General features: G+C 38.8%; 1 protein-coding gene across 4 annotated transcripts in view; it reads left to right on the plus strand.

The window, feature by feature from the left end:
• Window positions 1–12,662: 12,662 nt before the first annotated feature.
• VPS13D (vacuolar protein sorting 13 homolog D) overlaps window positions 12,663–24,358 on the plus strand; it is a 90,876-nt gene continuing 79,180 nt past the window's right edge. For all 4 annotated transcript variants that reach the window (XM_040533913.1, XM_040533915.1, XM_040533914.1 and 1 more), the window contains exons 1-10: window positions 12,663–12,823; window positions 13,390–13,568; window positions 13,993–14,123; window positions 14,874–14,946; window positions 15,519–15,689; window positions 16,473–16,603; window positions 17,721–17,853; window positions 18,740–20,959; window positions 21,296–21,447; window positions 22,664–23,698. In XM_040533913.1, the coding sequence (XP_040389847.1) occupies window positions 13,430–13,568; window positions 13,993–14,123; window positions 14,874–14,946; window positions 15,519–15,689; window positions 16,473–16,603; window positions 17,721–17,853; window positions 18,740–20,959; window positions 21,296–21,447; window positions 22,664–23,698 (4,185 nt within the window). In that variant the 5' untranslated portion in view covers window positions 12,663–12,823; window positions 13,390–13,429. The remainder of the gene's footprint in view (window positions 12,824–13,389; window positions 13,569–13,992; window positions 14,124–14,873; window positions 14,947–15,518; window positions 15,690–16,472; window positions 16,604–17,720; window positions 17,854–18,739; window positions 20,960–21,295; window positions 21,448–22,663; window positions 23,699–24,358) is intronic.

The following is a 24,358-nucleotide window of genomic DNA, read 5'->3' on the forward strand; positions in this document are numbered from 1 at the left end:
CTGGCCCAATGGACCTTTAATGCTTTTAAGAGCCAAACAAGTTGTTTATTGTAACTTGCTTGACATTGTAGTTTCTGTGAGGGGCCGGTGGTGCCGTCACCTTCCCTGGGGGTGTTTAAGGAAAGGTTGGACGTGGTGCTTAGGGACATGGTTTAGTGGGTGACAGTGGTGGTAGGGGGATGGTTGGACCAGATGATCTTAGAGGTCTTTTCCAACCTTAATAATTCTATGATTCTAAGTGCTGCTAAAGCGTGCCGCTTATTGGTCACTTGATGGTCTTTGTACTAGTAAGAACAAGACCGAGGAAAAACTGCTTTCTTCAGTCAATAAACTAGGCGGTTGCGTGCAGCGTGATGCCACGAGCAATGCCGGGCTGCCTTCCTTAGGCGCCGGGTTCCTACTTCACGTGCGGGTTACGACGCTCACAAGGAACCGCATCGCGCCCTCCCTCAGCAGCCCGGCCGCGCCTCAACGCCGGCGTGGCCCTCCTCGGGGCCCGGCCGCTGCTGACCGCGTCCCGCTGCTGACGGGGCTCCGGCGCCCCCCCAGCCTCAGCGCCCGCCTCACGGGCGGCGCTGCCCCGCCGGCCTCATGCCTAGGCCCGCCCTGCAGGCGGCGCAGAACAGAGCGGGCCGGGCCCGCCGCGGGCCCGCCTCAGAGAGGCGGAGGCAGAAGCGCAGCGCTAGCCCGGCGCTCCCCTGCCCAGGCGCCCGCCCAGTTTCTCCCCCCGCCGCTCGGCCGGACACCGGCTGGCCCGCAGCCCGCCGCCCCCCCCCGCAGCGCCGTGGAGGTGTCCGCGACCGAGAGCCGAGGTGAGTGCCGCGGGCGGGGGATGGCAGCCCCGGGCCCCGGCCGTCGGCTCCTCCTGCGTCAGCCCGCTCGGCGCTGGCTGCATGGCCCAGGCCCGGCGCGGGGGTGCTCCTCCCTGCCTCACGCCCCTCTCCGGGCTCCGCCCCGCGGTCCCGGCCCCGAGGGCCGCGGAGGGCGGCCGCAGCCCCTCCACTGCGGGGACGGGGAGCCAGTGGGGGGGAACGCGGTAGCTTGCCGGGGCTCTGCGAAGGCGCCTCGGGGCCCGCGGCCGGGCCCTGGCGGTGTCGGGCCCCGGCTGTGTCCGCGCCCCCCTCCGCCCCCCGCGTGCCCCCGGCCTCTCGCTGCTCCCTCAGGGCTCCGCCGGCCGCCTTTGGGCAAGGTGACCTTTCGCTTCGTCTCTCCCCCACGTTGGCGTGCCAACAGGTCTCCTCTTGCCTTTCTCCTCTTCCCCACGGTGTATTTGTTCGTATGGAGGGAGAAAGTGTCTTAAAGGCTCACCCCCGCTGCCTTTTTTTTTTTTTTTTTTGGTGTAGCCAGGAGCTAATCAAAATGCCCTCCCCACCCCCCCCCCCCATGCACTGACCAGGCAACACCATGCCAGCTTTCCTTCCTTGACTTAAACTGCCCCCTGCTCATGGACTCAGACCTCAGACTTCAGAGCCTGGGTTGTGTCGTTTGCGTTGCAAAAAATACATGTTTATCCAGAAAAAGTAAGCCAGCTTTAAGTGAGGTCCTGCTTTGGACTTAAATTCTCATCCTGATAAACGCATACCATTTCTTTTTTACCATGTATGTGAAGGAAATAAAAGCGCTGTAAAAGGAAATAAATATTTTGTTTTTCTTACCACTGGCATAGCAGCGGACTAGAAAGTTACCAAATATACGTGCCTTAAAACATTTGGAAGATACAGAAATAGTTATTAATGTTCCACAAGAAGTTTGGATTAAGGAGGTGACTTTATTTGCTGTTCTTACGATGACTTCAGGCATGGATTATTTCATGCGCTGGATGTTTTCAGTCATGGGGATGCTAACCTCTTACATGTTTCTGAATGACATGTCAAGATCTTCCCTCTGATTTGGCTCCTAACAGCCTGTAGATCCCTTTTTTTTTTTTTACTTGTTTAGTTTTTTGAAGGGTAATGTGACAAGGCTTAATGTATTTGCTTTTGTTTGAGCTTCAGCTTTCTAGTCAGTTTTATAAGAACAAAAGTCTATGCAAGGTGGTGACCCCGCATGTATGAATGCTAAATCTCTATTATGTAGAACTTCAAAACTTTTGGTTTTTGAAAAAATATTTGGAAATATTACAAAGACAAAAATGGTATATGTGCTTAACATGAAATATGCCTCATTTGAATGTAATTTGACCTGTGTTAGTTCTATTTGTATATCATTCTGCATGACAGTATAGTTTCACTTCTCAGCCTTTAGAAAAAGCCCTTTCATTATTTGCTTAATTCTGGTATTGTCTTTAGCTGTATTAGCTAAACATGTTCACCGATTTTTATTTTTATTTTTTAGAGAAGTGGAGGATCAAATGTATAGATGCCTTGAATCAAGCAAACCTCATTATGGGAAAGCCCTGAGTTTAATATAATTTTTAAAATGTAGCTCTTGAAGTTGTCATTTGCTTCTTGTTATCAGACATAACTTTAATGTAAATAAGTCTGACTTACCTGGCACTGGCACAGGCTGCCCAGAGAAGCTGTGGATGCCCCATCGCTGGAAGTGCTCGAGGCCAGGTTGGATGGGGCATTGGGCAGCCTGGTCTGTCGGGAGGTGTCCCTGCCCATGGAAGGGGGTTGGAACCAGGTGATCTTTAAGGTCCCTTCCAACCCAAACCGTTCTATGATCTTGCTTTTCTGCTCTGCAGAACTCAGTCTTTTATAAAGTGGCATAAACAGGTTTGTGGGGTTGAGAGACATTTCTAAATACCAAACTGCTACAATACACTTAAAGCATTCTGACCAGAAGATAAGGCAGGAGCGCTTTTTTTTCTAGCTGTATTAAAACATTCTTGGTCTTGGTCTTAAAGAAGCTAGTAGTAGTTTTCCAATTCACTGGTTAAATTTCTGCAATCATTTCTGTTTCAAGTCGTGGTAGAGTGCAAAGGGAGGTGTTGACAGGTATGACCAGTGTTGCTTTTCTGACACAGCTTTTTTGCACCCCTTGGTGCGGTACTCCACGCTACCGCTTTGAAAACCTTTTGGAGTGATTTTTGATAAACTATTTACATGATTTATATCTGATTACGTCCCACGCATACACTGTTCCCCAAAAAATGGTTTGGCTAGGGTGAGTTGTTTCACAGATAAGATTTCTACAAAAGTACAGTTGAAGGCTCTTGGTTGTAATGTGATTCGGATGCCAAATTGACTTCTTGCTGCTCAGCTGAAAGTGCATCCTTCCACTACTTGTACAGATATCCTTTGTGTGAATTTGTAGGGCTGGTGTATAGCTGTTTTTTTCTAAAATCATGTTCATTGTTGAAGATTAATGGCGAATGTTTTCTTTCCTGCTGTATTTGACATAAATGTTAAGTGGCACCTCTATTTTAGAAACGTAATTGTTCACCACAACTGGAAAGGAGTAAAAACAATATAAACGTTTCAGAAATGCGTTGGGTGCTTTTTCTCAATATTGGTCATGACTTTATTCAGCATAAGTAAAATCTGTAATTCAAACAAGTTTGGAGAAAAAGCGTGTGCTCTCACTTAGCATTGTGCATGGGATACAAATGCTCTTAGCTCTAGTTATCTTAAGTTTCCTGTGAGGTTAGAAAGTCCTTCACCAGAGCACTTACAGGGTATGGGGAGGCAGGATGATGCATGCTGTTCTACTTAGGGAATTTTCAGCATGTTTTTAATTCAGAAAGCTTAGTGTTCTGGCTTCCTAGAATGGGAGTTGCAGATGTTTGGGCCCACAGAGGCGGATGTGAGGTGTTCCTGGTGGCTGCAGAGTCTCTGCGCCATAGGTATTTGTTCCTTTTTTCAATATCCAGTCTTTTCCCGGTATGTTGTTCCAGCCTAGTAGTAGTAGTAGGCTATAATTAGGTCTTCTAGTAGAATAATTTATAAGTGCTGACTCCAGAAAGTTCTGTGAAGAAGCATGATAAATGGAGGGAGAATAATAAATAGTGTCAGTATGATCAGCCCTTATATAAGTTGAGGAACAGTCTGCTTCTTTCCCCAGTTTGAAAACTGACAGATGTGGCGTAAAATCAATTAGAGAGTGGCGCGTGCAGAAGGACACCTGTTACTGTCATCTAGACTTCCAAAACCAGAATGCTGGCAACTTGAAGAAAATACTGGGAGTGGAAGTCGAGGAAGCCAGTGCAAAACTGCTGCAGCTCAGAGCACAATTTTAGTCTTCCCTTTTTGAAAAGAGGATTGTTAATTGGCCTAGTTGATAATCATCACTAAATATGGTGTTTTGATTAGACATAGGTTGGAAAGATGAATTTAATTTGCCAATGGGAGTAATCTGTAATCATCAAAGCTCAGTGTGAAGCTCTGTGCTTTGGGACTTAAAAGGGTATGGTATGAGCTTGACTTCTACCTTTTAAAAATTGCTTTAGTATTTTTACTGCTTTTTAGCTTGAATACAGTATCTTAGGTTTGCTGAGACTGTATTTCAGACACTCATTTTCTTCATGTTTTTTCTTTCAGGGTGAAACCGCAATTATGGAACAGAGATCCAGAAAATGACAGAAAAATGTTAGTTGCCCTCTTCTAGGACACAGTCATGTTGGAAGGATTGGTAGCCTGGGTCCTCAACACCTATTTGGGCAAATATGTCAACAACCTGAATACAGACCAACTTTCAGTTGCTCTTCTGAAAGGTGAGGTTTTGGGGTATTTTCTGTAATGTTTTTGTTCTGTGATTTAAAAAGGAAAAAAAGTTGCTTTTTTTTAATGGAAGATGGAATAGAAACAATCACTTAATATTGTGTTTAACATTTATATAAATGCTTCTAATATAAATTTTTTTGCTAGCACTTGACAATCAATGGTAAATTCTCGTATTCCTGTTTATATTCCTTTTAATCAACGTTGTTAAACTGATTTATATGGGACTCTCAACTGCATGGTAAGCTTATCTTAACAGTTTGTTTTGTTTGCATAATGTTTGCATGTCATTCTTCTCAATACTGTTCAATAACTTCCCTGTTGAAGGACTGCAGCAGGAAATGTCCTGTAGTCTTTACCTCTTACGTTTTGGTGCAAGTCGTTACGCCCTTTTAATTAAGACCTTTGTGAAAAAGGTGGCATAAGGATATCTTGTGCTTCTATAAATCAGTAGTTTCTAATTTACCTTTTGCTGCTATTATCTGCTATTTTATAATATTTCAAAGCTTTTGTTTGGGTACTTTTGGTAATACTCAGAAAATACTTGAAGTGTCCCGTTTGGACGAAGAGTAGAAGCTTTCTCCTTGATGGCAATAAAGTTCAGAGCTAAGTCCTTGCAGAAGATTGCTTCTAGATCACCTCATCAAATGTGATCAAATAGTTTGAGTACGTGGCACTGAAAAATTAATGAGCATGCTAGATATTCATGAGAGCTGTTGCAGAAGGTGGTATGATAGGTTGGCTGTTCTCATGAAATCCTAATTTTTTTTTGTTCTTTGAAAGATGATGCTAGTTATTTTAAACTTAAAATGTTCAAGTTGGCATTCTTCAACATAATTTTGCTCAACAAACTTGTCTGTTCTTTGTGTTTTCAACAGGTGCTGTTGAACTGGAAAACTTACCACTAAAGAAAGATGCCTTGAAGGAACTGGAATTACCATTTGAAGTAAAAGCAGGTATGTATTTTGCCTGTGTGTGCGAGACAAATATTTATAAACAGGAAATATTGTGTATGTTAGAAGTTGTTTTACCTGTGAGTCAGAAGCTTGAACAAGTGAAGTAACCTGATGTTTGGGTAGTTTTTAGTTTGTTGGTTTTAGTTTGTTTGTTTCTTACGCCACTTTTCCTTTCAAGTTTTCAAGGGGTAGTAAAAGTATGTTTACACAAGAATCTGATAGCATCTCTGTTTTGTATTCGTAGGTTTCATTGGCAAAATAACACTACAGATACCATTTTATCGCCCACATGTGGATCCATGGGTGATATCTGTCTCAAAACTGCACTTAATTGGTGCACCAGAAAAGAAAGAAGATTTTGATGAGGAAAGGGAGAAGTTTCAAGAAAGAGAACATAAGAAAGCTCTTCTTCTAGCACTTGAAGAAAAATGGAAAGTGAGTTGCACTTGTATTTCATAGTAAAGAGACTGCTTTTGTAAATTAATTGCATTTTAAGTCTCCTAACAAGTATATGAATTCTGAGAACAAATGCATAGGAAACTAAGTTAGAAATTGATACAAATACGCTAACACAGTGCAGTTTCCAATCCCTGCCCCCCAACATGCATTGGTGATACTGAAATCTGTTTTTCTTCTCTCTCTCTCTCTCTCTCTCTCTTTCTCACCCCCCCCCCCCCCCCTCTCTCTCTCTCTCTCGTTCAGTAATTTCAGTATAATATGTGTACTGTTTCCTGATCAATTGTTAACAGTGGTGGTTAATGCTTATCTCTGTTTTCTGTTTTAGAAAGAACGACAACAGAAGGGGGAATCTTACTGGTACTCAGTTACGGCATCTGTAGTCACCAGAATTGTAGAAAACATTGAAGTAAGCCTTTACATTGTAGAGCTTTTCCCATTTGCTAAAAATAACCTGTGCCCACTGTGCTTCACATTGTGTAGTCCCCAGAGAAGAAACATGTAAATGAATGATAGATGTTTGCCAGAGGACAGTCCCCTTCAATCTCAAACTAGTCCTGAGAGGGACTTGTGAACCTTACACCCTACCAAGGGGAAAACAGCAACTCTTTTTGGTTTGTAATAGTCAGTGGATAATTAATCTGCATGAAAATAAAAATAAAAATCTGGCATGTCTCTACTAAATTTCAAAATGACTCAAAAACATGACTGCTAGGCTCTGTAGCTTTTTGTCTTTGGAATTCCTTATGTAGTTAATGACATTTTAGCATTTAGAAGATGTTGTAGGTTATTGAACTGTATAGTGTTTGCAAAATAAAACTATTTAGCAACATATACATTACTAATCATTTATATTTAAGAACCTGCAACTTTCTACAGATTAATTGCTTGTCTGCTAGTCTCCACGAAAGGACTATTCCTTTCTTCTTCTTGTGCAGATAGAATGACTATATTATTTGATTGCTTTTCAACTCACTAGAGGCAATTTAGAAGCAAGATAGCTCAGACCAATTGCTTTTCCTGGTGTCTGAGAGGGATGTATTTGCTCATGTGAGAGTATCTATACTTATCACAGTCCTGGACTTTACATTCACTGCGAAACCGCCATAACTCAGTGTTCTTTAAGGGTTTACCAATGTAAAATTACTTCAGGTCATCTTGTGCTGCTGCTAGTTTGTAGATCTCGCCTATGCTGATGATTCTAGTACATGGAACATACTTGAATCTTTGTTACATATTTGTTTCAAAAATGGAGAATAATGGTAAGATAGCAAAATAAAGTACACTCTTTTGTGAAAGTGGCTAACTGTTTTGGGGGGAGAAGAGCAGGGAGCGGGGTATTTGAGGAGAAGATAGAACCAGAGGGTACAAAACCAGAAGTGAGGAACAGCATTTTGAGGTCCAAATGAGTACCAGAAATTTGCTGGAGGATTTCAGAAATGCGATATTAAATGGCTTCAGTGTTAATAAATAGTACTGCTGTGCACTCTGATGTAAATAGTTGTCTCTAGTAATTTTTTTTCCTGTCTAGTTAAAAATTCAGGATGTCCATCTGAGGTTTGAAGATGGTGTCACAAATCCTTCGCAGCCTTTTGCATTTGGAATATGCATCAAAAATGTATCAATGCAAAATGCAGTATTTGAACCAGTAAGTATAGCTCTTCTGTACAGGAATTTATGGCAGCTAAGATGTTATGCTGTACTTTATGGGTGCTACTAAATATATAGTAAAAAGTATAGCTTTATATATATAACCAGAAGATTATTAAACAGATTGTGGGCATTTTCTGTTGTTTGTCAAGTATGTAGAACTAAAAACTACATGGCATGTGGTGTATGAGCTTGACTTCATTCAATTTTTCTACTTCAGGTGGAGAAACTGATGCGGAAAAAGCAATTAGATGTTGCTGACTTCAGTGTTTATTGGGATACCGATTGCACTTTATTGGGTGACCTACCTCCTGGACAGCTGCAGGTACGAGAGAGAGATTTCTCATATGAAAGAGGTGTTTTTGTTTATTTTCTTTCCAATAGTTTCCTTGCTATATTTTAGACCTAACTGACATAAAAGTAGTAGGTCCAATAAATTCTAAGAGCAGCAGAAGTTTATGGCTTCATGCTGTCATGGTAGGATATGTGGGTAACCCAAAAAGGTTGTGCTGTGACATACCATATGTTTAATCTTTAAAGAGAGAACACATTGAAGAGGTTTTGTAAATGGACTGATATATTGATGGAGTGTATCCTAATGTATTAAACCAATATATCCTAATAAATATTTTACACTCCCTTCATGTAGAAAAAAATGTTCTTGTAACCCCCAGGAAGCAATGGATAAAAGTATGGAAAGCCGTGATCATAATTACATCATGGAACCTGTATGCACTTCTGCTCTTCTGAAGAGAAATTGTTCTAAGGAGCCTTTAAGGTCTCGCCAGACTCCGCGGCTTGAATGTGACATTCAGCTTGAGACGATACCCTTGAAGCTTTCACAGGTAAACACTGATAATCTTTGTTTAACTCCCAGTTTCTGAGATGGAGATTGCTGAGAAGCAGAGTAAACGAGGCCATCGTGAGCTCTGTGCTGCTATCTATCTATGTTAGGCTGCATTGACTGTCTGAACTAGTTAGGCTTCAAGATTGCTTGGGTATCTGTGTGCTGTATTGCACCGTACTTTGTGGTCAGATTCTAACAAAATGACTGATTAAAGGAGGTATTCCTTTATTTTTTGGTTATCACGATGTCTGCAAAGTCAAATTGGTAGTTTGATGTAGAGTGTATCTTTCCTATCTCACCTACTGCATATGTTGTTCATACGTCCGTGCTCCTGAAGATTCTGCTGGTAAAATGCAATCTTGAATTATGCATCTCTAAGCAAAGAGTTGTTGCTTCAAGCAGTGAAATACTTGCAGAATTGTTGCAAGTTCTTCACCTCACTGGTTGCAAAGCTGGTAGTGTTTGTAACAGCTTAAATACCCCTAGCATAAAATTAAAACTTTCTTAAAGCTTTAGGTTTAGAGGCAACTGAAAGGAATATACTAAAGAAGTTGTTCGGTTTGAAATCAAGCATTCCAAATTATTTAATTATTTTTCTGCAGCCTATTACTGCAAAAAAATACATTTTTGTTTACTGTAATAATAAGAAGGATGCATGTGTTTTGTCGTTGTTTTGTTTGTTTAGGTTTTTGTTTGTTTAGTGGTTTTTTTAGTCTGTATAATGTACAAAGCAGCCAATATTAAGTTGCTTGCTAGTCTTGACCTGACAAGTTTCATGCTCTGTGTTTGTAAACAAGGAAGCCTGTAAGTTTTATCTCACACACTAACCTTTAGCTACTGGAAGAAGATAGGTGACACTAGGGAACCAAATTATGATAAGCATCAGTCTTAATTCTGAAGCCATGTGCAGATCACTGATGCAGATAAGCTAAGCCTGTGGTTGTTTCACCCTCCCTGCCTTTGATTTGGAAAGCACTCTAATATTGCCAAATTGATATTGTCTACTCTTCAACTAAAAGATGCAGTATCAGCAGATCATGGGATTTTTGAAGGAACTGGCTAGAAAGGAACGACAGCTTAAATTCAGGAAGTGGAGACCAAAGGTTACAGTAACAGAGCAGTAAGTATTATCTATGGATGTCTTGTTGAATTAGTATGATATTAAAAATGCTCTAGGTAGAATTGAATGAAGACAAATAGGAGATAGTAGTCATGCTAAGTTTTCATGTCTTATTTCCCTACCTCATAAATCAGTTTTAAATATTGAGACATAATCCAAGCTTAAAATTATTCTTACTTAAGTCTTTCAGTCCTCCCACGGTTCCCAGGAATTGAAATTAAATTGGAGGTTCTTCTCCAATGTAGACACTGTGGTATTCTGAAATTTTCTTTGTGGAAAGAGCTCCTATAAAATGTTTCATCTTACTTTTAGTAAGAAGAAAGATGGTATAATTTCAAACTGCAGGTCCATATAACTCAACATTGTGGCTTTAATGACTGTGCTTGATGTATAACAGATATACTAAATCCCATTAAAGCAGTGGGGACATTGCAAAGCACTTCTTAATACTACACAATTTGTAGAATTAGCCAATAAGTGCTGTCTCTAATACTGATGCCCTTTCTGATCAGTTGCCCTCTGTTTTCTCTCTGGAACTTTCACTAGTTTGACATACATTTGTTTTTTGGAAATACTGGTAATCTAGTAATTTTAAAATATTTCAGCTGCCGAGAGTGGTGGATCTTTGCTTTGAATGCTAATCTTTCGGAGATCAGGGAGCAGAGACGACGTTCTACCTGGGAGTTTGCATTACATCGGGCCCGAGATGCAGTATCTTACACTGACATGTATTATAGCAAGTTGAAGGGGGAACCACTGTCTACTGCAGAGGAGGTATTTAGATTTAAGATTTTACAATGTTGATTAATCATCTTCTATTTGATCTATTTTGTCTTACCAAATTTAAGTTTGTTCTACTTTAGAAACATCTTTAATTTTACTGCAGGTCATTTTCAAGGAACCGGCTGTATTTTGACTACAGCTGAGTTCTTAATGCTCGAATCCTGGGGTTGTGGGAGGTGTGTGCATGACAGGATTCTTGTATTTTTGTTTTGCTGTGCAAAAACTTTTTGAGCTGTAACTGGTTTTCATCAAAAATAGAATTAGCTCTCATAGAATGCTCACGTCAGTCTGTCAAGCTTTGTTAACCCTCATTCTGTATAGACTCAAAATGTATTTAAATATCAGAAGCGTTGTCACATTATGCATATGGTGATGTAGGTAACGTGGGGAAAATGGTGGCTAGTTGTTCAGGGGTGCTTTCCTTTGATTTATTTTTTTAAACTTTTTTCCAGTTGATGTTAGGATGAAAAAATTCAGAGGGAAAATGACCCTACTAATCAACCCATGTTCTACTTTAGGAGGAAGAAACCCTGTGAACTATAATTAACTGCTTTATATCTCTAGGTGCATTGGGACTTAAATCAGTTTCCTTAAATCAGTTCAGGGCACCATGTACAGTCCTATTGAAAGCTTAGGTTGTATGTAATCCTTACTTGTATTATTTAGATGTGAACTATAGGGGTAGCTCAAAGTACTGGAAATTTTTATAGTAGTATTTTTGCTCATGGCTAAGCTCATCTTTCTGTTAAATCAGGTTACTTTCCATGGTTTATATTTTGTGCTGCAAACCTTGCTCCTGATGCATGACAGAAGGATATAGTTGAGCAAAGATTTCTTATCATTAAAAGTGTTTAAATAATGTATTTTACAATCTAAATAAATATACCAAATAAAAGTATTTGAAACAGCAGAGAACGTCAGTATTATGGCTGCCCATATGACTTTATTTTCATATGCTTAAGTACTTGGATCCTGACATTAGTGCCATATTAGTTTTTCCATGAATCTCAAATGTAGTGCAGAGAGATTTGTCATGTTTGTGAGCAAGATGCTATTTTCTCTTAGAGTATTTACTTTACCTTTTTTTGTCTTTTCAGGCAGAAATGCGTCGTATTGAGAATGAGCAAACTTACGAAGAGTTGGAGATACTATGTGAGGTAGTTCATGATAAATTTCATGACCTAGCTGAGGTGAGAAACATTTGTCATACAGGGTAATATTTGGAATCTTTGAGTGAATTATTTTGAGGTGGTGTTTTCTGTTCTGCTAGAGTGTTAGTATGTATTTGTTTTGATTTTTGAAGTGTGGTATCAATACTAAAATGGCAAACAATGCTTGGTTCCTCAAGTTTTACTTTTGTGTCACTTGCATGGTGAGCTTATGCCTCACCATACAATGGTCTTCCTCAATAGTATTCTTTCCAGAGTTACCGGGGCAAGTACTTTCCATCTTAGAGAGTGTAGCAGTTGCTCCGGAAGACAAATGCCTTCATTACAAGCGTCCTCCTGTTCATCTTCTCCCTCCCCCCAGCTTTTATTGCTGAGCATGGTGTCCCATAATATGCAATAACCCTTTGGTCAGTGTAGGTTGGCTGTCCTGGCTGTGTCCTGCCCCAGCCACTTGTGCACCTGCAGCCTACTGGCCTTCACAGAGATGGGGGTTGGAGAGACGGCCTTGATGCTGTGCCAGTACTGCTCAGCAGTAGTCAAAACATTGGTGCACTATCAACACCATTCTAGCAAATGTGCATCAACAGCAAATGCAGTATCAACCCCATTCTAGCAAAAAAAAAAAAAAAAATTTAGTGCAAAGCACAGCACTATATGGGCTGCTGTGGGGAAAGTCAACTCCATCCCAGCCAGACCCAATGCGGTGTTTCTAAACTAAGACTTAGATAATTTCATATGACTTCATATATGAACATGCAGCAATTAAATGGTGGTATGTTTGTTGTTTCTTAGCCCATATAGGAGAGCATCTGCAAAGTATCGATTGTAAATATCACTGTTGGCATACTGAATTTAAGAGTGCCAAGTAAATAGTAGATGGAATCATATTGTTACTCTGATGCTTTTGTGTGCTTGTGACATTCTCCCACTTGCAAGCAGTGATGTATGTGTCTTCAATGTTCAAACACAGAGTGTTAAAGAGCCGTTGCCTGATTCTCCTGGAGTTTCTCCAACAGCAGAATCTGCACGTGGCAGTAGCAGTGGAATGCTGCAGTACCTTCAGTCTTGGTTTCCTGGTTGGGGAGGCTGGTATGGATATGCGCAGCAAACATGTGAAGGTGAAGCTTTTGAAGGACTGTTGCCAGAACAACAGGAACAGTGGAATCCGGAAGACATACTAGGTATGTCAGCATGCGGTTTTCTGTTTCTTCTTATTGCTGCTAACACTTTCATGGTTAAATACGTGATAAAGATGAACAGAAAAAACTTCTTGGTTCAGTACTGTTCAAAGAATATGTGCGTCAGCTGACGGACTTAGGCAGCAGAGCCTGTCTAAAGCTTAATTACCTGTTAAAAAATTCAGTGCCTGGTGTGTTTGCTTATTTCTAAGGGGGTATATGGGATATGTTTGCTTCTAAATATTTTAGATGCTTATGGCAAAGAGCTTTGGGACTTGTTTCCGTTCAGATGGGTGGGGGTAATGCAGTGTACTGTGAATGTGTACAGCAGTAACAATACCATGTTGTTGGGATTGTCTTAATTGGGGATTTATTGTACCATAATTGAAATAAAGAGTTTTACTGAATATTCAGTTTTGTTAAGGAAGATGGTGTATCTGCTTTGTTTTATGTATTTATTTATTTTTTTAATTCAGAGTAACCCTTCTGTTCTTCAGTCGCGTTCCAGGAACTTGATTTATATAACCTAAGTGATGTTTTTGTTTTTTGTTACTTTTTTTTTAAATTAGGAGCAGATGATTTTTTGATCCTGCTGCAGATGCCTCTAGCATGAATACATTTACAAAAAGAGATCATGTTTTTGCTAAATTAAATCTACAGTTGCAAGGTGGCTCTTTTACTCTGTTGCACAAGAAGAAGAAAGTGGTGCATATTGAGGAGAGTGCTTTTATGCAGCTGGAGTTTTCAGGTATAAAGTCAATTTCTGTTTGTTCTTTCTCAGCAAAGATGAGCTTTGTCTACCTTCAGACCTTCCTCTGAGTCTTGCTTTTAGTCCTTTAAATTACTGTACTGAAACAAAGTTCAGAATGAAAATACGAAGCCACTTAGAAATTGATGCCTCAAATTAGAAGTTTTTTCAGTTAAGATATTCACATGATTTCAACATAGTAATCTAATTTTATATGTGTGAAAGAAAAACAAATGTAGAAATATATGCTTCACAATCATTATTATATATTTAAAATTGAGTTTTTAATATTTTAGTAGAATTAAATATATATATATATATAAATAAAAGACCTTCAAACAGATTTGTTTTACATTATAAATAAAAGCTATGCTGTGTGTATTCATAAAACGAAATAAAGACATTTTATGTCTTTATATTTCAGGTGTAAAGATCTTAGCAGAATCTCTTCCTCGACGAAATTCTTCCCTTCTAAAAATTCAGCTTGGTGGTCTTTTTCTGAGGGATTTGGCAACAGAAGGGACCATATTTCCTGTTCTTGTTTTCCCTAATCCAGTAGGTGAAAAAAACTCTCTCTGAGTTACTGTGTAGGATGCGTAAGTGTGTATGAAAACAGTTATATACCAAAATTCAACACAGATGTTTCCCTTGGTTTGTGTCTTATCCCTGAAAGAGATGAGTCTTGAAGAAAAACCTCCACTTCTTGAACTTTTACTCTCCCTTTCCAAGGATCATTCATAGAACTCTTCATTGTTTGCTTTGTATGCTTGCAACTTCAACATTACAGTTATATGTGTTGGCAAGAAGATAATTTGTTGAACAAGATTTCATTCCGGAACAATCAGCATTGCTGCTTAATCAGTAATTGGTGTTTTTCATAAAGCTCTTTGGTCCAAGTAAGGGTTTATTTTACCTGCTTACTGTTACGCTATCAGCAGAAATACGGAAGTTATTTTTCATAATGAAGCGCTAAAGAGATTTTAAGTATCTCTTCTAAGCAAACAAAGCTTTAGTGCATGGGAGTTTCTTATGTGTCTTTTTACTTTGTAATTTGTAGAGAACTGACTGAAAGTGGCACTTCAACCTTTGTCTGTCTACTGCATAGGTAGATTACATTTGCTTTCTCATGTAGTCATACTTGCTTCTCATTTGATTTCATCAAAGAAAAATACACATAAAATAGTCTCAAGCAATACATATGATTCACTTAAAGTGACCAGAAGACTGATAAAGACTTCTGTGTTTTTATCAAGTGACTTCATTTATATTTGTCTAACAATTGTTTTTCTTTTAAATTCTTATAAGCAAAAAGAGGTTGGCTGCGTATCTTCCTTTGGACTACAGAATTTGTCTTCAGAAATGACTAATCAGAACATTGGTAAAGACTTCATTTTATGTTTGATCAAAGCAAGCATATGCGATTATTCCTACTAACTAGAAATTTCAAAACTCAATGCCTAAAGTTTGATCATTGTATTCATGCAAATACTTGTTGCAAATAGTTTCAAGAAACATAAAAGCTTTGTTAGGACATACAAGTGCATGCAAGTTGTCTGACTTCTGACAAAGTGAGTAAATATATATTCAAGACAATGTGAGTTGCAGTTATTCTTTGTCTTGTCTTAAAAGAAAAAATAGGTTAGGAGTTCAACTGTAGGACCCCTGTCCTGAAAATGTTTGTGTATACAAGCATGTTGAATTTTGTTGATAATAGAAGTTGATCTTACTACTTGCTTTTCAGTTAATGAAGAATTTTCAGGCAGGCACTACTAGTAGTACCAATTAAAAATTAGTGTTTATGTACTTTGTAGTTGTGTTTTTTTTTTTTTTTTTTTTTTTTTTACTTTGGGTTAGTTATGTACTTTGGGGTTGTTTTTTTGCTTTTTTCTGTTTTTTTTTTGTGTATGCTTTTTTTTCCCAACTGTTTTTTGTAACTTGCATTTTATTCAGTTGCAGATCCTGATGCTCCAGTGTTTGAGATGCTTTATGAAAGAAATCCAATCCACAGCAATTTTGAGAGGCGCCTGGAAGTCAGTACCAGACCTCTAAATATTATTTACAACCCACAAGCCATTAAGAAAGTAGCTGACTTCTTCTACAAGGGAAGGGTTCATACCTCAGGTTAACCTTTAATGTTTTTGATGTGGGATTTCTTTTGGTTTTCTGTCTTTTCTTAATGTTGATTTTTTTTTAATTAAAAGTGATTTTTTTTAATCTTTAGAAATGTAAACTAGAAGAAAAGTAATCTCCATTTTAAATTCAATTAAGGAAGCTCTGAGACTTCTCTGAATGATTTTCTTGTTTAGTTGAATAAGAGATTTTGCTTGGGCAGACTCCTGTAACTTTTACATTAAAATTGCAAGTTGCTACTATACTACACGATGAGTGTTCATGCTGCCTAAATTAAAATGTCCAAAGTAGGAGGAATCTTTCTGTAAGCTCTCTGGAAAAGGATCTAGAGAACTGGTTATTCCAGAGGACTGTTGGAAACAGAATATTTTCTATGGTAGTGGTACAGGCAAAATTCTTGTTGTATCTCTCCTGTAGATTAAATTAAGTCTGACCTTTGTTAAAGCTGTTTGAGGTATCTTGTGTTTTAGATGTGGGACAAACAGCTTCCATAAGCTTCTAAGGACAGCAAGGTTTAGGAGTCTAGTAACATCATAAAGTAACTGCTTTTGTAGTTTCAGTTGTTAAAATTTGGTTTCTGGGAAGATAAGGGGTGAGAATAAGGAACATTAAGACATTCTTAATGCACCAGTTAAGATATCTGAAGGAAAAAAAAAAAAAAGGTTTAAGTACTTACCTTTTCTGTCAACTCAAAGTAGGTCTCTCTATTTTTTTTCTGATTCAATAACAAATGAACAAAATTATACCTAATCCTGTTTTATATGTCTTGTACAGGTTTTGGGTACCAGTCTGAGTTAGAGGCAAAAGTGGCTGAAGCTGCCAGAAGACAGTACAACAAGCTGAAAATGCAGACAAAAGCTGAAATCAGGCAAACTATCGATCGTTTACTAGTGGGAGACTTCATTGTAAGTTTTTGACCCCAAGTGGTTACGTAGGGTTTCTTAATGAATGTTTTAGCACTTAAAGTTCTATAGAGAAGGCTTTTTTGTTGTTTGTGTGGTGTTCTTTTTGAGAAAGTGTGAAGTTTTACACATGGTAGTGTATTGTTAGGCATCTTGGCCTTAAAGGTTGCAATCAAACGTTTCTATAGATAAACCTAGAAAAGGGCTTGTGTGTTTGAAAGCTCATTTACATTTATACGTGTAATTGTTGGTCAAATAAAAACATATTACCTCCACATATGATATGGAAGTTTCTGTAAAAGCTGAGGAAAGTTGTTTAAGCTCTCCTGGAAATCTTTTATCTGTAACAATTTTTTTTCCATTTTGCTGTGAAGCAGTCTATTTTTCTGGTGTAGGCCTGTTGCGATTAATGGCAGATTAGTATATTTCTGTTCTTGACCCTGTTACTGAGATAATGAGATAATTTCATGCCAACTTCTTGGCTTCAGTGTGTGTTGGAGGTCTGTTAGGTCAAACTTAATTTTGTGTGTCACTTATTTAAGGATTATTTTCTAAAATCAAGATTTTTTGTGCCTTTATTTTTTTATTCATCCTTAAAATTAAACCAGCAGTTTTCAGGTAACATTACCATATGTATCAGTGTCATTTATCCGTAGGCTGATGCAAGAGAATTTTGTTGAGGGTTGTTTTCAGTGAAATGAAAGATAATTGTTCTCAACAACTAATAATTTGATGTTTGATAAAACACAGTCTAGTGCACATTGTATTTATGGATAGCCTTGACAATTCTGCGGAAAATGATAGATGTCTTCTCTAAGCTATGGAGGCAGGTTCAGTCTCCCCAGCCGAGAGATGGGGTGTTCAGTTCAACTATCTTAGCATGGAACTCTTCGCCTTCTGAAAGTGTCTCTTCGTTGACTGTAATGCAAGTCTGAACGGCTATTTTGAACAAGCTGCCAAACATTTACATGTCTGAAGCTTTGTGAAAGTTAGCTCTTCAGCTGGAAAAAGTGCCTAACTAGAGTGATTTGTTTGGCTTTTGTTAGTTTTGGTTTTGCTTTGATTATGTTAAGGGAAGCTATTTCTTGTGGGCCCTTATTTCTTTCTTCTTAATTTTCAGGAAAACAGCAAAAGCTGGACAGTGTGCCTTGATATTTCTGCCCCTCAGGTGATCTTTCCTGATGATTTCAAATTTGTGGATCCAGTGTTAGTTGTTATAGATCTGGGAAGAATATTACTTACCAATTCTCAAGGTATGGTCTAGAATTATTGCAGCAAAGAAAACAAGGGTTTTCTTTGGGGTGGAGGGTGGGGGGCTGTAAAATTACCTTTTAAATGAAATGATTCCCTGTGATATCTTAACTCCTCTTGAAGGCTATGAACAGGTATGAAGCTAGTGTGTCAGGCACTTTACTGTAGATGAGCTTTTGGCTTAGAGGGATACAAAATATAGCTGTAGAATGCTTTTTTTGGGACAGTTCTCCCAGGGAAAGTATGCTTTGAATAAGCCCTCCAGCTCTGGAGTCATATGGGTCTCTGTTCTTAGCAGATGTGTCTATAGCTAGCCTAAAAAAAACTGAAAGGAAAATTGATGTTCTTTATTTATATCAAAAGTTAAAATCATTGCTTCGTAAACAAATCATCACTTCTTTCCTGTTCCACTAGGAAAACAATGAATGAAAGTTAAAAAGAAATTGCAGTGGAACTTGTAAATAAAATTAGACCTATTTAAAATCTAGCTGAACTTTATGGTGTGTGAGAATATGTTAAAAAATTTTGAAAGAGATAAGTATGTGGTATTAATTTAATTTTTAAAAAGTATGGCTGTAGGGTGAGCAGTTGTGTAGTGCAGTTGAAAGTCAAGGTGTCAGGCCCAGAACTGTCCACAGTAGAATTTTATTATTGTATCTTCTGTCTTAGGGCAAACTAGAAAAAGAACACATTGTTTACACAGGGTAGATTTGGATTTCCCTGTGAAACTGAGGCATCAGCCTGTTAGGAGTATCTTGAACTTAGTTAAAAAAAAGTGAAAGAAAATTTGGAGAGTGGGGTTTCCCATCATTAGGTAATGATGGGAAATACCTAAGGAGGGGGGAAGAACACTTTTGTTTACTTATTTTTTTATTTGTTAATCCGCAGACGAATCTAAAAGGAATGCGGATACTTTTTCATCAGAATTCAATGAACTAAGTGATGAAGAATATAAAACGCCTCTTGCAACTCCTCCCAATACTCCGCCGCCAGAATCTAGCACCAACAGTGGTATCAAAATGTCTGAATTTACTGGTGTAGAAATAAGTGAAGAGCAACTACAAGCACACTTAATGAGTAAAAAAATGTATGAGAGATACACACTTTCGTTTATGGACCTTCAGATCATGGTGGGCCGAGTGAAAGACAACTGGAAGCATGTTCAAGATAGTGATGTGGGTCCAACACACGTGGTAGAAAAATTCAATGTTCATCTGCAATTGGAACGTAGATTGATATACACATCTGACCCAAAATACCCAGGAGCAGTCTTGTCTGGTAGTCTACCAGACTTGAAAATTCATATCAATGAAGACAAAATATCAGCTTTGAAGAACTGGTGTACACAGCTGAGTGCATCTGAAGCTAAGTCTTCAGATGGCCTACATTTAGGAAAAGACAAGATTTTTTCAGAGGTAGACCAGCTTGGCAGTTTGCATGATTCTGTAATGAATCTAACACAGAGTGTTGTAATGCTAGAGCAACATACCAGGGAAGTTCTTGTTGAATCTCAGCTGCTTTTGGCTGAATTCAAAGTAAACTGTATGCAGCTGGGTGTTGAAAGTAATGGACGATATATTTCTGTACTCAAGGTTTTTGGCACCAATGCCCATTTTGTGAAAAGGCCTTACGATGCAGAAGTGTCCCTGACTGTTCATGGCCTGTTACTTGTTGATACTATGCAAACATATGGAACAGATTTTGATCTCTTGATGGCTTCTCATAAGAATCTGAGTTTTGATGTGCCAACGGGGAGTCTTAGAGACAGCAGGGCTCAGTCACCAGTTTATGGACCATGTGATGCACATCCCATTGATGCAGCTAGTCTGACAGAGAGATGCACTGCAGCATCAAACACTTCATCTGGTAACAATGGGAAAGATCAAGAGTCCCTGATAAAATTAGAGTATCAGTTTGTGAGTGCAGAATGCCCATCGATGAATTTGGATAGCAGTCTGCAGGTAATCTCTCTACAGGTCAACAACCTGGATATCATCCTTAATCCAGAGACTATTGTTGAACTCATCGGTTTTCTCCAGAAATCTTTCCCAAAGGAGAAAGAAGATTCTAGTCCTCAGCCTTTAATGGCAGATTTGGAAAGAGATTGGAGGGAGCAGGAAACCTTTCAGTCTACTTACGTGCAGAATACAGAGGTAGCAGTTGATATTCACTGGCTGAATATACTCCTTCTCAGGACAGTTGGCATGACAAATGGAGAAAAATATGGCAGAAAAATTGCTACAGCCAGTATTGGTGGCACCAAAGTCAATGTTTCCATGTGTAATAAATTTGATGTGAATGGCTCTCTTGGATGTCTTCACCTTATGGATTTAACCCAAGACAGCATTAAGAACCAGTATGTTGTCAGCATAGGGAATACAGTAAGGTATGAGAATCTCATTGGTGATGTAGATTACCTTGAATCATTGTTCTTTAGACTTGATGATGGAAGTAGCCTTCCAGATGCTTTAAGTTTCACTTTGACAGAAAAATCAAAAGAGGAATGCTCTCTCAATCTCAAAATGGCCTCCTTACACTACAACCACTCAGCTAAATTTCTGAAAGAACTAACTTTGTCAATGGATGAATTGGAAGAGAATTTCCGCAGCATGCTGAAAAGTGCAGCTTCCAAAGTTACTACGGTCTTGGCAACTAAAACTGCCGAATACAGTGAAATGGTTTCTTTGTTTGATACAACACCAAGATCAAGAGATGTTGCCAGCTTAGAAGATACTGATGGCTATGCATTTGGATCACCACCTCTCAAAAGTGAAACTATTAAGCTTATACTAAATGTAAACATTGAATCACCAATTGTCTCAATACCTCGAAAGCCTGGTAGCCATGAACTGCTTGTAGGCCATCTAGGACAAATATGCATTCAGAATTTTGTACCAGGAGAAGATGAGTCTACAAGTGATAGACTGCAAGTTGAAATTAAAGATATTAAAATGTATTCTTTAAATAGCAGTCAGTTTATGAGCAAGAAGGAGTCTACAAGTGAGATACCTCATGGGCTACATTCTTCAGGTCCTGCCAGTATTAATAGCCAGGAAGAATCCCATTTTACTCGTCATGACTTCTTTGAATCGTTACATAAAGGCCATGGTATGTTAATTGGAGGATTCTTAATTATTTTGATGTAATAGATAGCACTAAAAATGGGTGTTGACTGTAGGTCTGATTATATATTCTCTCACCCTTCCCCCAGAAATGTCTTGCTCAATTTTAATTACAGTAGACAAATTCTTTTATTTGTATCCATTTTTATTCTCCTAATCAAGAACTGAGTAGTGCCTTTCATGCAGAAATTTTACAAAACATAGCCAGATCTACTTATTTTAGCATTGCTAAGAAATTCTAGTTAACAGCTCCTGTACAGGCTGTACAGCAGGGATAACATCTATGTTATAACATAGATTTCATTTCACTTTCTCTTAACAGCTTTCCACATTCTGAATAACACCACCATCCAGTTTAAATTGGAGAAGATACCTTTAGGGAGGGATCTGGATGTAACGTTCCTGCTGAACAATGAAGACTTTGGAATATCAAGCATTATGAAGATTGAAGGAAAATTCGTGAACCCTCTTCAGGTATAGTAACCTAGTAGTTCTATTAAAAATATGAATATATTTCACTACATAGAAGATAAGTATTTTTCAAGCAAATATTTTCAGATTTAACATATTGGTAGTTTAGGAATTGGAGCCTTGCACATGTGGTTAGAAGCCACAGAAGTCTTATGGGTCACCACGATGATCAAAGGGCTGGAGCACCTCTTCTATGAGAAGAGGATGAGAGAGTTGGTGGGACTGTTCAGCTTGGAGAAGGGGAGCTCAGAGGATCTTTTCAATGTCTATAAATACCTGAAGTGAGGGTGCCAAGGGGACTGAGCCAGGTTCATTTCAGTGGCGCACAGTGCCAGGACAAGAGGCAGTGGGCACAAACTGGAACACAAGAGGTTCCATCTAAACATCAGGAAGCATTTCTGTGCTGTGTGGGTGATGGAGCACTGGCACAGGTTGTGGAGTCTCCTTCCTTGGAGATCTTTAGAAGCTGCTTGGACATGGTTCTGGGCAACCTGCTGTAGGTGACCCTGCTTGAGTGGTGGGGTTGGACCTGATGACCTCCAGAGGCCCCTTCCAATTTCAGCTGTTTTGTGGTTCTGTGAAGTCATAATGATAATGACCAAAATTTAATCCTGTTTTGGGGCATTTTAGACATCTTTATAAATAAGTCTAGCTTTTAGTTACCCTGAACATGTATCGCAGAAGGAAAATGAAGTGTGTCGCTGTCCAAATTCCAGCATTGGATGTGTTTATTTGTGGTTCTGGTAGAAATTAAGAATTCAAATGATATTATTCTGACAAATACCTCTGCAAGGGCAGAGATTTTTAAACATAGGAAACAAACCTAAAAACTAAAAACATAAACAGTGGGTGGCAAAGTGGAGTGTTTCTTACATGAGTTACTGTATAATCTCAGCATGGTAATTTAAGGCTAGTTTGTATGGTGATTTATTTTTAATTAACTCTGTGTGGATGCTTTCTACTTAGGAACGCATCCTTTTCTAGGATTCTATCCTGTATGTTTTTAGAGTGTGTAATCTTACAGAATTAAAACAGGAGAATTGTTTTATTTCAGCTTTGCATTGTACCTTGTTCTGGATTATTTTTCACTTGTGAACAAGCTTAACATTTTTCTGGTTTGAAATACCACAGTTTTTCTGCTTGAGAGTTTTAAAATGTATGTTATGATATAGAGAGCTCATGTGGTAATTGTGTTGTTTTTTTTTTTTCTACATTGTAGGTCGTGTTAGCAAAACATGTGTATGAACAAGTCCTGCAAACTCTGGATAATTTAATTTACAGTGAAGACTTGAACAAATTTCCAACTGCTACTGTATTTTCAACTTGTCAGACTTCTCCTTCAGCATCAGTTCATAGTACAGGCACAGAATTCTCAAGTGAATGGAAGGATAATGGCTTATTCAGCCATTCTAGTTTTTCTTCTGTTACGAACAAGTCGTTGGCTATTAGGGAAACAAAATCTTTTACTCAAATTCAAGCAAACTTCCATATCTCAGAGCTCCAGGTTCAGTTAAGTGGTGATCTTACACTTGGTGCACAAGGTCTTGTCAGCCTTAAATTTCAGGATTTTGATGTTGAGTTTGCTAAAGATCATCCGCAGACTTTGTCTGTTCAGATTGCCTTGCGTTCTCTACTCATGGAAGATCTTCTGGAAAAAAAAACAGACTCTATGTATAAGAACCTTATGGTGTCCCGTGGAGCACCCAAACCATCCAGTTTAGCACACAAGGAGTATCTTTCACAGTCTTGTCCCTCAGTATCCAATGTAGAATATCCCGATATGCCACGTTCCCTACCATCTCATATGGAGGAAGCGACTAATGTCTTTCAGCTGTACCAAAGACCAGTTTGTGCCTCGCGTAAGAAGCAGAAAGAAGATACTGATTCCGAGTATCCTCTGACTCCACCTCCTTCTCCAACAGCAGATAGATCCAAGTTGCCTTGTGGAAAAAGCCACTTCGATGATTCGTTGGTTCACATCAATATATTTCTGGTGGATAGGAAACATCCTGAATTTTCTTCTCGCTATAACAAAATTAACCGTAGTATAGACGTTGATTTTAATTGTCTTGATGTCTTAATAACTTTGCAAACCTGGGTGGTGATACTGGATTTCTTTGGGATTGGATCCACTGCTGATAATCATGCTATGAAGCTACAGCCTGAAGATACTCAGCAGACAACTAAATCAGAAGTAAATACCTCATCAGTTTCTCAAGTCCAAGAGCCTGTAAACACTAAACTGGATCTGAAGGTATATATGAGATGCAAAATAGTAATTGGATTGTCTATGATAAGTTTTCATAAACCGTAAGTTTTAAGATGACATTTAAATCGCGTTAACATTTTATAGTGAAGAATGCACATGAAACAGATTCAGAATGTGTATTTATGTAGGGTTGTGTTTGTTTTTAAAAAGAGGGGCAGCGGCAGGAGTTACAGAAAAGCAAAAGGTTTGCAAAATGATTGGCTCCGTTGCGCTGTCACCCTCCTTAGGTGTGTATATGTCTCATCAAGGCAGGCTGAAGTAGAATGCTCCATGTTTATTGACCTTATGCAGCCCTCATGAGTGGAGTTTGACCCTCTCACCTATCCCAAGTCAACTATAGGCATAGGAGTCTTAGAAAAGTGTAAATCTCGTGGAAGGTGATTCTTATTTCCCTGGGATAACAAAGGGCACGGCCTAAATGTCTGTGATCTCTGAAATGGTGTGGTTCATTCAATATTGAAGACCTGATGTACTGAATTGGAACTGTTGTTCTAGGTGCTAAGGAGTTTACTTAAAAATATGCATAGATACATATACATAGTCTTATAAATGTGTATGTGTATATACCTGTATGTGCTTAGACTTACTTTTTAAGATGAACTATACATATGTATACATGTGTATGTATATATGTATACGTGTGTG

The sequence above is a fragment of the Cygnus olor genome, chromosome 21, assembly GCF_009769625.2.
Source record: "Cygnus olor isolate bCygOlo1 chromosome 21, bCygOlo1.pri.v2, whole genome shotgun sequence".
Lineage (NCBI taxonomy): Eukaryota > Metazoa > Chordata > Aves > Anseriformes > Anatidae > Cygnus > Cygnus olor.